Here is an 11567-nt window from a genome sequence, read left to right as displayed (position 1 = left end):
GTTTTCATGAATCTCACTGAGGTAAGTGGACAGTAAAGGTTTTTATTATTGATAAATGAATTTGTTATAAATTATGCTCCATTGGTCGTTTTTGTTTTCTACCAACCTTTACTTCTGTGACAGTAAGATAGTGTGATGTCTTTACTGGGCTAGTGTAGCTCATTCCCTACTTAACTATTTCAGATCAGGAGGACTTGGTTCCCGAGCTCGTTCTGCAGGAAGACGGCGAGTAGAAGCCAAAAAATTTATTAGTTTTCCTTATAGCATTCATTCATAGTATTTCCTTTAAGTTAGTTTATTCTTTCATATGTTAATTCGTTTTGGTTATTGTTAAGGGATGTTAATCATAATCTATTTTATTTCGCTTTCGTACTTAGAATAAATAGATACATTTCTTTTTTATTTCTGGGGCTGTTACACGAGCCCGGTACATAGGGAACCCTACTGTGAACGTTACCTTAGTCGGACGGAGCTAGGAAATTCCTTAGCAGCAAAGTTTGAGAGATATGGTTCACTCTTATACCAGACGGGATATCGAGGCAATAGAATATTTGATGTCCATTAACGGACGGGGTTTGGGGATGACTAGTTAATTGTTAAAATTGGATATTGGGTTCACAAGTAGGGAAACATCCTTATAGACCCTTAAAGGTACCCGTAAGCAAGTAAGAAAGGAAAATTGTCACTTGTTCTCTTATGTGTGAAAATAAAAAGTGGTGTGGATATGAGTTTTTATAGGTTGTTTTTGGAATACTCGTAACGGTATGTATCAAACAAACATCTTTATGCTAAATCTATTTAATTAAAACAAGGGCTTCATTAGCCGTTTTTCTGATTTTTACCAATATTCAATTTTTTGTATCTGTGATTAGTGTGATATTCTTACTAAGCTAGTGTAACTAGCGCTTTCATTAACCATTTCAGATCAAGAAAACTACTATCCAGATCCTGATCAGCAAGAGTTATTTATTCGTTTAAGTGTTAGTGAATGTTGTCATATGATACTTATTTATTTATTTATTTTTATTTACCATTTGACTTTTAGAATAGACATTCTCGTACATCTATTAGACATTCTAAATTATTGTGTAAAGAATGTAAACTCTAACTGTAAATTCATTTCTTTTAAGGTTCTGGACTGTTTACATAATATACATTTTAAACTTGAAAATTACATAATGAATTATGTTTCTGCCAATTCGCTTAATTTACATGTAAGAATTATATCTATAACGATCCCAGAAATCCAAAAGGAAGTATATAATAATTTAAGTGTGGAAGTAAAATAAAATGTTAAGGTTTACATCCCTTATACAATAATTTAAAAGTATTAAACAAACATTACGGAATGAATTCTCTGAAAGAAACATAAGAAATGAGAAAAAAAAAAGAAAATATAAAGTATCTAGTATTTACTCGCAATCTTTGTAACATCCAACATTTCATTATTTTTATTTTTATTAATTATTATTATTATTTTTATATAAATATAATTATTATTTATATAATTTTAATTTAATTTATTTAATTTTAATTTGATTTAATAAAAATAAAAATATTAATAATAATAAAAATGGTAAAAAATTAGTTAGGAATTTAATTGAAAATAATTTTGGAGAAAATGAGTAAAAATTTGGGTTCTAGGGTATTTTTGAAAGAAAAATTAGAAACCAGTGGCCAAAACACAATTTAGAAAAGCTGGTCAGCAGCCTCGACCAACCAGGACGCGCCAGGTGGCAGAGGCGCTAACGCGGGAGGAGCCACGTGGGCGATCCGTATGCGTGCGATCAAACGGTTGAGATCCGTTCCCGCGCGCACGGACGACCCAGATAAAAAACGCGCACGGACGACCCATATCGAATCGTGCACGGATGGCCCAGATTGAATAGTGATGAACTGTCCAGATTCACTCCCTATTTAATCGCGATCAGACAGTCCAGATTACAAGCGATGGACGGTCCAGATCAAAAGCGGATGGGTATAAATAACTCCATCCGCACCCAAACCCTAACCCTAGTCGCTAGAGCCCCTCGCCAGAGAAGACAGCCCAGCCGACGGGGAGCCGACCATCGCCATCCACCGCAGTACCGGAGCAATTTCTGACTGCCAAACGAAGTAAAAATTTCCCCTCTTGCATGAAATTCAATTTTAAACCTACCCATGGCTAAATCGGAGTGAAAGAACCAGCTGATTGGCCAGAAAACGCCGCCGAAGCTCAGCGGCGCTGTCGCAGGGTGTTTCAGAAAATGCCTCAGATGAGGCCCTTTCCGATTCCCGTTCGATGTGATTTTTCCACCGTTGTGACCACTGTTTTCTTCTCTACAGGTTGACCGAAGCAAAACACCCAACCACAATGTGAGCCGGAGGAGCCGCCGTACCGGAGAGCCCTACCGTCGGTGAATTTCAATTTTCTACATTTGTTCGGCCCATCAAGGGTCATAAGTCTGTTTTCTCATAGGAACCGGTACAAGTTCGGCTGAATTCAGCCTAAAACGCCTGAAAACAGCCAATCTGAGGCGAATCGCCGCCGCGGGCAGCTGCACCGTCTCCAGAACACGGCAGAGCTGCTGTGTCGGAATTTCAAAATTGGCCGAGTAGGCCCTGAGTTTGATTTTTGGATTTATTTGGGACACTTATAGGTACCGTAAGCGCATTTTAGTTCCCGAAGAAAAATTCAGGGAACCCAGGGACCGCCTGTAGGTGCAGTAACCTTCCAGTTTTCGGTGTCGAATCAAGTAAGGACCCCTCATCCTATTTTCTATCATATATGTGAAGTTTGAATAAATAATAATATTGTATTTTGTACAAATTAAATAGATATGCATAATTAATTATGGTTGCTAATGGAGCCCGAACCGGATATTATTCTCTGTCGATTTCTGTTTAATTTATTTTACAGTTTAATTGCTTTATGGTATCTGATTTATCTATTCTATGGTTTTAAATGCATATATCACTGCTTACCTCACTACTGTTTGATTTTGGGAATCTGAGATATGGTTGTATTGTTGGATGCATGTTACTTGTTTACATATTTATGTTTAAGTTGGTAACGGAAACTAAGGACAAATAGGAATGGGATATGATCTGATAAATAGATAAGATGACAGCCTCATTAGCTATCCTGGGAAATAGTGGATAGACCGAGTTCATAGGGAACCCTACCGTGAACGTTGTCTCATACCGGACAGGGTATAGAGACTTGATCATTTGGCGCTCGTACTGGACGGGGTATGGGGACGATCTGCTTCATCCTCATACCGGACGTGGTATTGAGGTTTAATGTCTTGGCACTCATATCGAACGGGGTATGGGAACGGTCTTGGAATTAAAATTGTTAAGAAAAATGGTTCACGTGTAGTGGAGACACCGTATGGATCTCCATGGATACTACTAGGCTGGTGAAACGAGAAACAGTGATGATTAGTTATTGTTAATGAATACGAATTTATGATATGTTCTATGTTACTGATTGTGTATGAAGTTATGATCTATATGATGTTATTGTCTTTATAGGTTGTTTTCACAGGTTCTCCAATGGTAAGAAAAAGGGAAAATGGTTTTATCTTTAATGAATGTATTGGTTTAAAATTTGTGCTCCATTGGTTGTTTTTGGTTTTCTACCAACCTTTACTTATGTGACGGTAATATAATGTGATGTCCTTACTGGGCTAGTGTAGCTCATCCCTTATTTAATCATTTCAGATCAGGAAGACCCGGTTTCCGAGCCCGATCTGCATGAAGGCTACCAGTAGATGCTAGATACTTTATAATTTTCTTTATTTTTTGAGTTTTTTTCAGAGAATTTGTTTCGTGATATTTGTTAGTACTTTTGAGTTATCGTGTAAGGGATGTTAACCTTAACTTTTATTTCGCTTCCGCACTCAAATTATTATATCTATTTCTTTTTAAATTTCTGGGGTCGTTACAATCTTCTTGCGGATCGGGCTCTGGAACTAGGTCCTCTTGATCTGAAATGCTTAAATAAAGGATGAGCTACACTAGCTCAGTAAGGACATCACACTATATCACTGGCACAAATGCAAAGATTGGTAGAAAATTAAAACAATTAATGGAGCACTAAATTTAGCAAATTCGTTTACCAATCATAAAATCATTTACCATTTACTTACCATTGTGAAATTTATGAAAACAAACTATAGAAGCAATAATATCATACAGATCATAACTTCATGCACGATCAGCAACATAGAATATATCATAAATTCATATTCATTAACAATAAACTAAATCATAACCGTTTCTCGTTTTACCAGCCTACTAGTATCCATGAAGATCCTTAGGGGTGTCCCCGCTACACGTGAACCATTTCTCTTAACAATCTTAATTACAGAGTTGTCTCCATACCCCGTTCGGTATGAGAACTAAGACATTAAATCTTAATACCCCGTCCGATATGAGGGTGAAGCGGGTCGTCCCCATACCCCGTCCGGTATGAGCGCCAAATGACCAAGTCTCCATACTCCTTCTGGTATGAGACAACTTTCACGGTAGGGTTCCCTATGAACCCGGTCCGTCCACCATCTCTTAGGATATTTAGTGAGACTGTTGTCTTATCTGTTTATTTGATCATACCCCTTTCCTGTTTTTCCTTAGTCCCCGTTACCAAATCAAACATAATCACATAAACAAATGAACATGCGTCCGGTAATATAATCATATCTTAAATCCCAAAATCAAACAGTGATCAAGTAAGGCAGTAATACATACATTTAAACCATAAAGCAGATAACCCAGATACCATCATGCTTTTAGACTGTAAAATAAATCAACAGAAATTAGAAGGAAACAATGTCCGGTTCAGGCTCCATTAACAATCCAGAATTAATTATGTACATCTATTTAATTTGTACAAAAGACCGTATTATCATTTATTCAAACTTCAAATCTATGATAGGAAATAAGGTGAGAGGTCCTTACTTGATTTGACACCAAAAAGCTAAATGGTTTACTACGCCAACGAGCAGTCCCTGGGTTCCTTGAATTTTTCTTCGGAAACTAAAACGTGCTTACGGTACTGGCGGCAGGGCTCTCCGATACATTGACTCCTTCGGCTCACGTTGCAGTTGGATGTTTCGCTTCGGTCAACCTTTTTTTGGCAGTCGGAAAAGGTTTCGGTGCGGCGGGGGGTGGTGGCGGTCGGCTCCCCGGCAGCTGAGTTGTCTTCTCCGGCGAGGGGTTCTGGCGGCTAGGGTTAGGGTTTGGGTGCGGATGGGGTTATTTATACCCATCCACTTTTGATATGGGCCGTCCATCACTTTGATTTGTACTGTACGATTGCGATTAAATACAAAATGAATCTGGACCGTTCATCGCGATTCAATCTGGGCTGTCTGGGTGCGATTCAATCTGGGCCGTCCGTGCGCGTGGGAACGGACCTCAGTCGTTCGATCGCGCGTACGCGGATTGCCCATGTGACTCCCCCCCGCATGGCCTCCCGCGTTAGCGCCTATGCCACTTAGTGCGTCCTGGTTGGTCATGACTGCTGATCGGGCATCTGACGTGATGTAATTTTTTAAAATTGCGTTTTAACCTCCGGTTACTGATTTTTCTTTCAAAAATACATTCAAAACCCAAATTTTCACCCCTTTTTTCTAAAATTATTTTCAATTTAATCCTTAATAAATTTTACCCATTTTTTCATTAAAATAAAATAAAATAAAATAATAAATAATTATATTTATTAATAATAAAAAAATAATTAAAAGAAAATAGAATTTAATTGGGTGTTACAATATCATTTTAGAGTTTTTTTTTCTTCATATTATTATATTTATGAGTGAAGGGAACATTTAAATTATGATCAAACTTATAATTTTAAGTGTGTATATATATATATATATATACACACATATATATACTTATATGGATTGTTCTTATGGTGGGTGCGGCCACCTCTAGAAAACCCACCATCTAGTAGCCCCACTAATGAAAAAGAAAACCAAAGAATCATTTATGCCATTTTATACTAACTAGTAACTTTTATTTTCTTTTATTTTTTTTCCTTCTAAGATTCTTACAAGTAATTTACTGTTTTATTTTTATTTTTCATCAAAAAATTATTTTTAAATTAATTAAATAAAATGAGTTTTAAAGTTCCCGGGTGACCATTAATTAATTTTAATTCTCTTATTATACATAATAAAATTATACCTTAAAATTTTGTATACTATATAAAAATCTTCAAATAATTGAAATGAATAAATTTTAACGAATTTATTATATTTTTTAATTGATTATAATGCGAGATTATTAGTTATAGAATTATAATTTAATCATTTTATTTCGAATAAATACATAATACAATTTAATAATTATTTATTATTAAAATAGTTATACAATATTTGATGCTTTAGAGATTGATTTGCAACGAAAAAATAATTAAAGATTAAGTAATAATAAGTAATCAAAAATTGAGAAATTTGTTTAATAATAATTATTTATTATAAGAGTAAAAATGAATTAAAATTTTACATGCAATTTATAAAAATTAAAATCTTATTTATCATATTTGGTAAGATGATTAAAATTATGCCTTATTACATATTTATATTTAAATAATTTGGAACTTTAATATTTTTTAAACTCAAACAGAAGAGAGAGATGAAATTACTAATAATTTAATTAAGGTAAAGTTTTATATTAGCTTTTGATTTATAATACATGACAAGAGAACTCTTATTTAATTTTAATAATTAAAAAATAAAAAAAAAAGCATTAAAAGAAGTAATAAATAAAATAAAATAAAAAGTGGGTTCTTTTCTTTTAATTTTTATTTATTTTTTGTAATTTTAAAATAAAATATTCTAATTTTATTTTTCTAATGTTGAAAAATCAGACAACAGAATAGAGCAGCCTCTATTATATATAATAAGAGTGAACTTTTACATAAGTTGCAGAGTTACAAACCCCCATACCCTCCAATCACATCTCACCGCCTTTAACCTCTCCTCCTTTTCTTCTTCCTACCCTCTCTCTCTCTCTCTCCCTCTCTCTCTGTATCTTCAATGATTTTAGCAATACTTGATTCGCTCCTTGTAGCTTGGTAGCTTACTTTTCAGCTTAATCTATACATATACACGGGACATAAATGTTGCTGCTGTAGATCTTTGGTTGATCATTTCAGATACTTGTCTTTTTTAATTTCTTTTTTCTTGCTTGCTCGGTCCTCAAGGAGAAAAAGGAAGAAAGAAGAGATTTTTTTTTTTTTTTTCAGGTTATGTCACTGTTTCCTTTCCTCAGACTGCCAGCTATTCTCATCTGTTTTTCCAATTTAGTGTTCCATTTTCAGCCTTTTGGGTTTCTGTTTGTTCTTGGGACTTTCCATTTTAAGCCCTTTTTGGGTTTCAGGTCTCTGCTTCCTGTTCCTTTTCCAAATCGGGTCACTGAAAAAAAGGGTTACAGGTCTTCTGCATGGCTTCTGTTTGTTTCCCGAGAAAATCAATTGGGTGTAGATCTCTATTAGTGTAATTTTTCATTTATTTTAGTTAATTAAATTTGGAAAATTTTCCTTTTTTTTTTTTGGTGGGTCTTCCTAGATTCCTTTAATTATGTCTATGCACATAAATAAAGCTATTCTTATTCCTTTCAAATGCGTCTTGATTTAACATTGATAAATTTTTTCTTTCTTCTGATACCCCATTTATCTTTCTCTCTTGCTCTGTTCTTCCCCTTTTCTCCAACCCCACTTCTGGCTCCCCCAAATCTGAAAAACAAACAAAATCCTCATCTGGGTACCCTTGAATTCTCTCCACTTCATCCCCATGTCCACGTAACTTCCCCGAGAAACTCAAAGTAATGAAGTATGAAATGGAAATTCTTTCACCAACTTCATATCTTTCCAGCTCAAGTTGGCTTCTTGAAGAGAGCAAGAACCCAACAAAATGGACTCCTGAAGAGAACAAGATGTTTGAAAATGCTTTAGCAGTTTACGATAAGGATACTCCAGACCGGTGGCACAAAGTTGCAGCAATGATTCCGGGAAAAACTGTAGGAGATGTGATCAGACAGTACAGAGAACTAGAAGTAGATGTGAGTAATATTGAAGCTGGGTTGATCCCCATTCCAGGTTACAGTACTTCTCCATTCACATTGGAGTGGGTTAATAATGGCTACGATGGGTTTAAGCAGAGTTATGGGGTTAATGGGAAGAGATCTTCATCAGCTAGGCCTTCTGAACAGGAGAGGAAGAAAGGCGTGCCATGGACTGAGGAGGAGCACAAGTAAGTTTCTCAGTTCATACTATACTTTTCTTCTTCAGTATTAATGGTGGGTGTTTGTCTTATATATGTTGTGTAAATATGTTGTACTCAAAAGTATGTTAAAAATTACTGCATCTTACTTGTGTAGTTATGGAGTGTTAGTTATAGATTTTGTTAGATTTTTAAGCTATTAACTTCAGTTATTCTTTGCTTATATATATAATGTATTTTTTATATTTTTTTAAAACATTAATAAACATTCTTTTTAATGTTTTATTTACATATTATTTACATATTACTGCTCTATAAATTTCTTCTATTTGTTTTAAAATAATACTGATATTTGACCTGTTTGAAATATGAATGAACTACATATTCTTTTTAATTATTAGAATTGATTAGCTAAATGAAATAATTTTTCAGTTTTATTGATATTTAGTATTCTTGGTAGAAAAATTTTGAATACACCAACTTGATGTGAGAAAATTTGTTCTTAAGATTAACTTAGAGGGAAAAAGGAAATTCTGAATGCATTATCTCGTCCAATGTGAATGAACAGGTTTTATTAACGAGAAAAATACTTAATCACAGGTCTTACATAACACTATTCATTGAAAGAAGATTTCTTTTATTGATTTTTTATTTTGGGTAGTTGATTTATTGATTTTTTTTTATTTATTTATTTGGGTTGTGGTGATTTTGATCATAAATTGTTCATGATTGTTTGCAGGCTATTTCTGATGGGTTTGAAGAAGTATGGGAAAGGGGATTGGAGAAACATCTCTAGGAATTTTGTGATCACTAGAACACCAACGCAGGTTGCAAGCCATGCTCAAAAATATTTCATAAGGCAACTTTCAGGAGGAAAAGACAAGAGGAGAGCCAGCATTCATGACATAACAACGGTCAATCTCGACGACATGAGAACTCCATCTCCGGAAAATAAGAGACCAGCTACACCAGACCAAGCTGTAGTATTTTCCGGGCAGCCTAATTCCGGTAACAACTTAGCAAGAACACATTTTTCTTGGAGTCAAACAGGCAGCAATGGAGCCAACACTATGAACTACAATTCTTCAATGCAGGCTAATAATAGTAATAACAATAAGATGGTCATACCCTCAAATTCTCCCTATGGAATTCACTCTCATGGGCTTAAAATACATGGCCAGAATCTTCACAGTAGAGGTCCTGCTCATTATGATTCTTACTATGGACCTCAAAATCTGATTTTCCACATGAATTCTGGTCAGCACTATTCCCATTGATGATATAAACATGTCATATATTTTTTTATTTGGAATTCTCAAATTACCCATTACGAAATTATCATGTTGTTGTGTATTTTCTTTTTTCCTTCTTGGGTTTATGTGAATATGTTATCAAGAACTTGAATTTCAAATTCCCTGAGATGAAACTTTCAGAGGGAAGATTCTCAATTGTTCTAAAATTCTATTGAATTATGCGTAAGAAGGCGGTGGAGAGTTTATCCATGAGGACAAGTTTAAGGGCATGTTACCCTACAAAAAAGCTATATAGGATTGTAAGTGGTAAGACCCTAGTTGTTTATTAGTATTAGAATGTATCTATATATATATATATATATATATATATATTGATCACAGGGTGATTTTTATCCAACTACTTTGATACCTTTAGATGGGTACCTCTATGATAAGATTGGTATTAATATGTACCTTCACTAAGTAAACCTATGGAAGAATTCATTTTCATTTGGACATCCAAATACACACACACACACACATATATATATATATATATAAAACGTATTGCATTAGTATGTACCTTCAATAAGTAAAGCTATGGAAGGATTTACGTGGGTATGGAGATGTATTTATATACATGTACATATATATAGAGAGATGTTATTATTTTATGATGCCTTAAAATGATCTTGACTTGCTATAAATTAACATTCGTAGTAATTAATTAGAGTAACATATAGTAACTGAATTACTACATAATGTCAAAAAATTATTACATAAAACTAATATGAAATGTTAAGAAGTTATGATAGAAGTATTATGCCTACCAGAGGTTCTTTATATTTATATATATATATGTATATATATAGACATAAATACCCAGATGATGAGCATCTTTTCTTGAGTTAATATACATATGTACATACATACATACATACATATATATACATATATATATTTATATAAAGCATTGGCTAATGTATAACCCAAATGAAATACAAAAAGAATTTGGAGATTAAATTCTAATTTATAAATCTAATCCCTTTCACTTTTTTATTTTATTACTTAAAAATATCTTTTTTGAAATAATTAATTTAATAAAATTTAAAAATTATTAATATGTAAAAAAATATAACTTTTAAAATCTAATGCCGGTGCCAAAATTCAAGACAAGAAAAGAGAATCCAATGTTGTTACTTTTTTTTTTTAATATACATATGTACATACATACATACATACATATATATTTTAATTTTAGATGTTTGGATTTTTTTTTATAATAAATTAAATGTATTTATTTATTTCTCTCCAATGTTAAATTTTAAATTATTATGTGCTTTTGTTTTTTTTTTAAATAATTAATAAGTAATTGAGGAATTCATGATTTTTTTTAAAAATTAATGTGTATATATGTATATACATATAACTTTTTTTTTAAAATTTTTTAAAACATAGATTATGATTCTAAGAGTACGGACACAACCCTACTAATTAATACCATAAAGTTTTTCACTGTATCCCTCATTGTGGAGACAAATTACATGTGTATATATAATATGTATGTATATGTGTATATATATATATATATATAACTTTTGTTTTTTCTTTCGATAACAAAAGTGCTATTATTGATTTTTTTTATAAATCTACTGTGTCACCTCAATTAAAATTTAATCAGTTAAAAGACGTATTTTTTTTATTTAAATACTATATTTTTTGATAGATAATATTTAATTTAATTATTAAAAATCTTTTAACATATTTATTAATTAAACTCTAAATTTTATTAAATTAAATATTATATTTCACTTCATTACATATTAATAAAATAGTAATTTTATATTTATAATAAATATGAAACTGTAATATTTAAATAAAACATAAAATTTTAAATATTTAAAATACTAACATGATGCATAACTTTTTTTTTTATTAAAAAGATTTCTTTACTTAGATCCAACATTATTAAAGTAAACGCGTAAAAGTTCATAAATATCTTAACAACGAATAAAAAAAATGTTCCGAATTTGGTTCAATTTTTTATGATTATAAATTTTTTGTTATCGTATAGGCCGTTATCTAAGTCGGTTAAAAAGCAAACATGGTGGCTAATAACACA

At 32.5% G+C, this 11567-nt stretch overlaps 1 protein-coding gene across 1 annotated transcript; it reads left to right on the top strand.

Annotated features, from left to right (window-relative positions):
* The first annotated feature begins 7511 nt into the window (after positions 1-7511).
* Positions 7512-9672, top strand: LOC110810047 (Homeodomain-like transcriptional regulator). The gene is made up of 2 exons (XM_022036086.2): positions 7512-8243; positions 8953-9672. The coding sequence occupies exons 1-2, from the start codon at positions 7819-7821 to the stop codon at positions 9488-9490; spliced, it is 963 nt and encodes a 320-aa protein (XP_021891778.1). The 5' UTR covers positions 7512-7818; the 3' UTR covers positions 9491-9672.
* Positions 9673-11567: the final 1895 nt, after the last annotated feature.

The sequence above is a fragment of the Carica papaya genome, chromosome 2 (genome assembly GCF_054855325.1).
Source record: "Carica papaya isolate Zhongbai chromosome 2, ASM5485532v1, whole genome shotgun sequence".
Classification (NCBI taxonomy): domain Eukaryota; kingdom Viridiplantae; phylum Streptophyta; class Magnoliopsida; order Brassicales; family Caricaceae; genus Carica; species Carica papaya.
The sequence above is the reverse complement of the archived record's forward strand: the minus strand, read 5'-3'. Positions and strand labels throughout refer to the sequence as shown.

What these genes read in the sequence shown, in the direction of transcription:
- LOC110810047 (XM_022036086.2), top strand. Translation starts at nt 7,819, where the DNA reads ATGAAGTATGAAATGGAAATTCTTTCACCAACTTCATATCTTTCCAGC. An exon ending in TGGACTGAGGAGGAGCACAA is followed by an intron (nt 8,244 to 8,952) that starts GTAAGTTTCTCA and finishes GATTGTTTGCAG; the next exon opens with GCTATTTCTGATGGGTTTGA.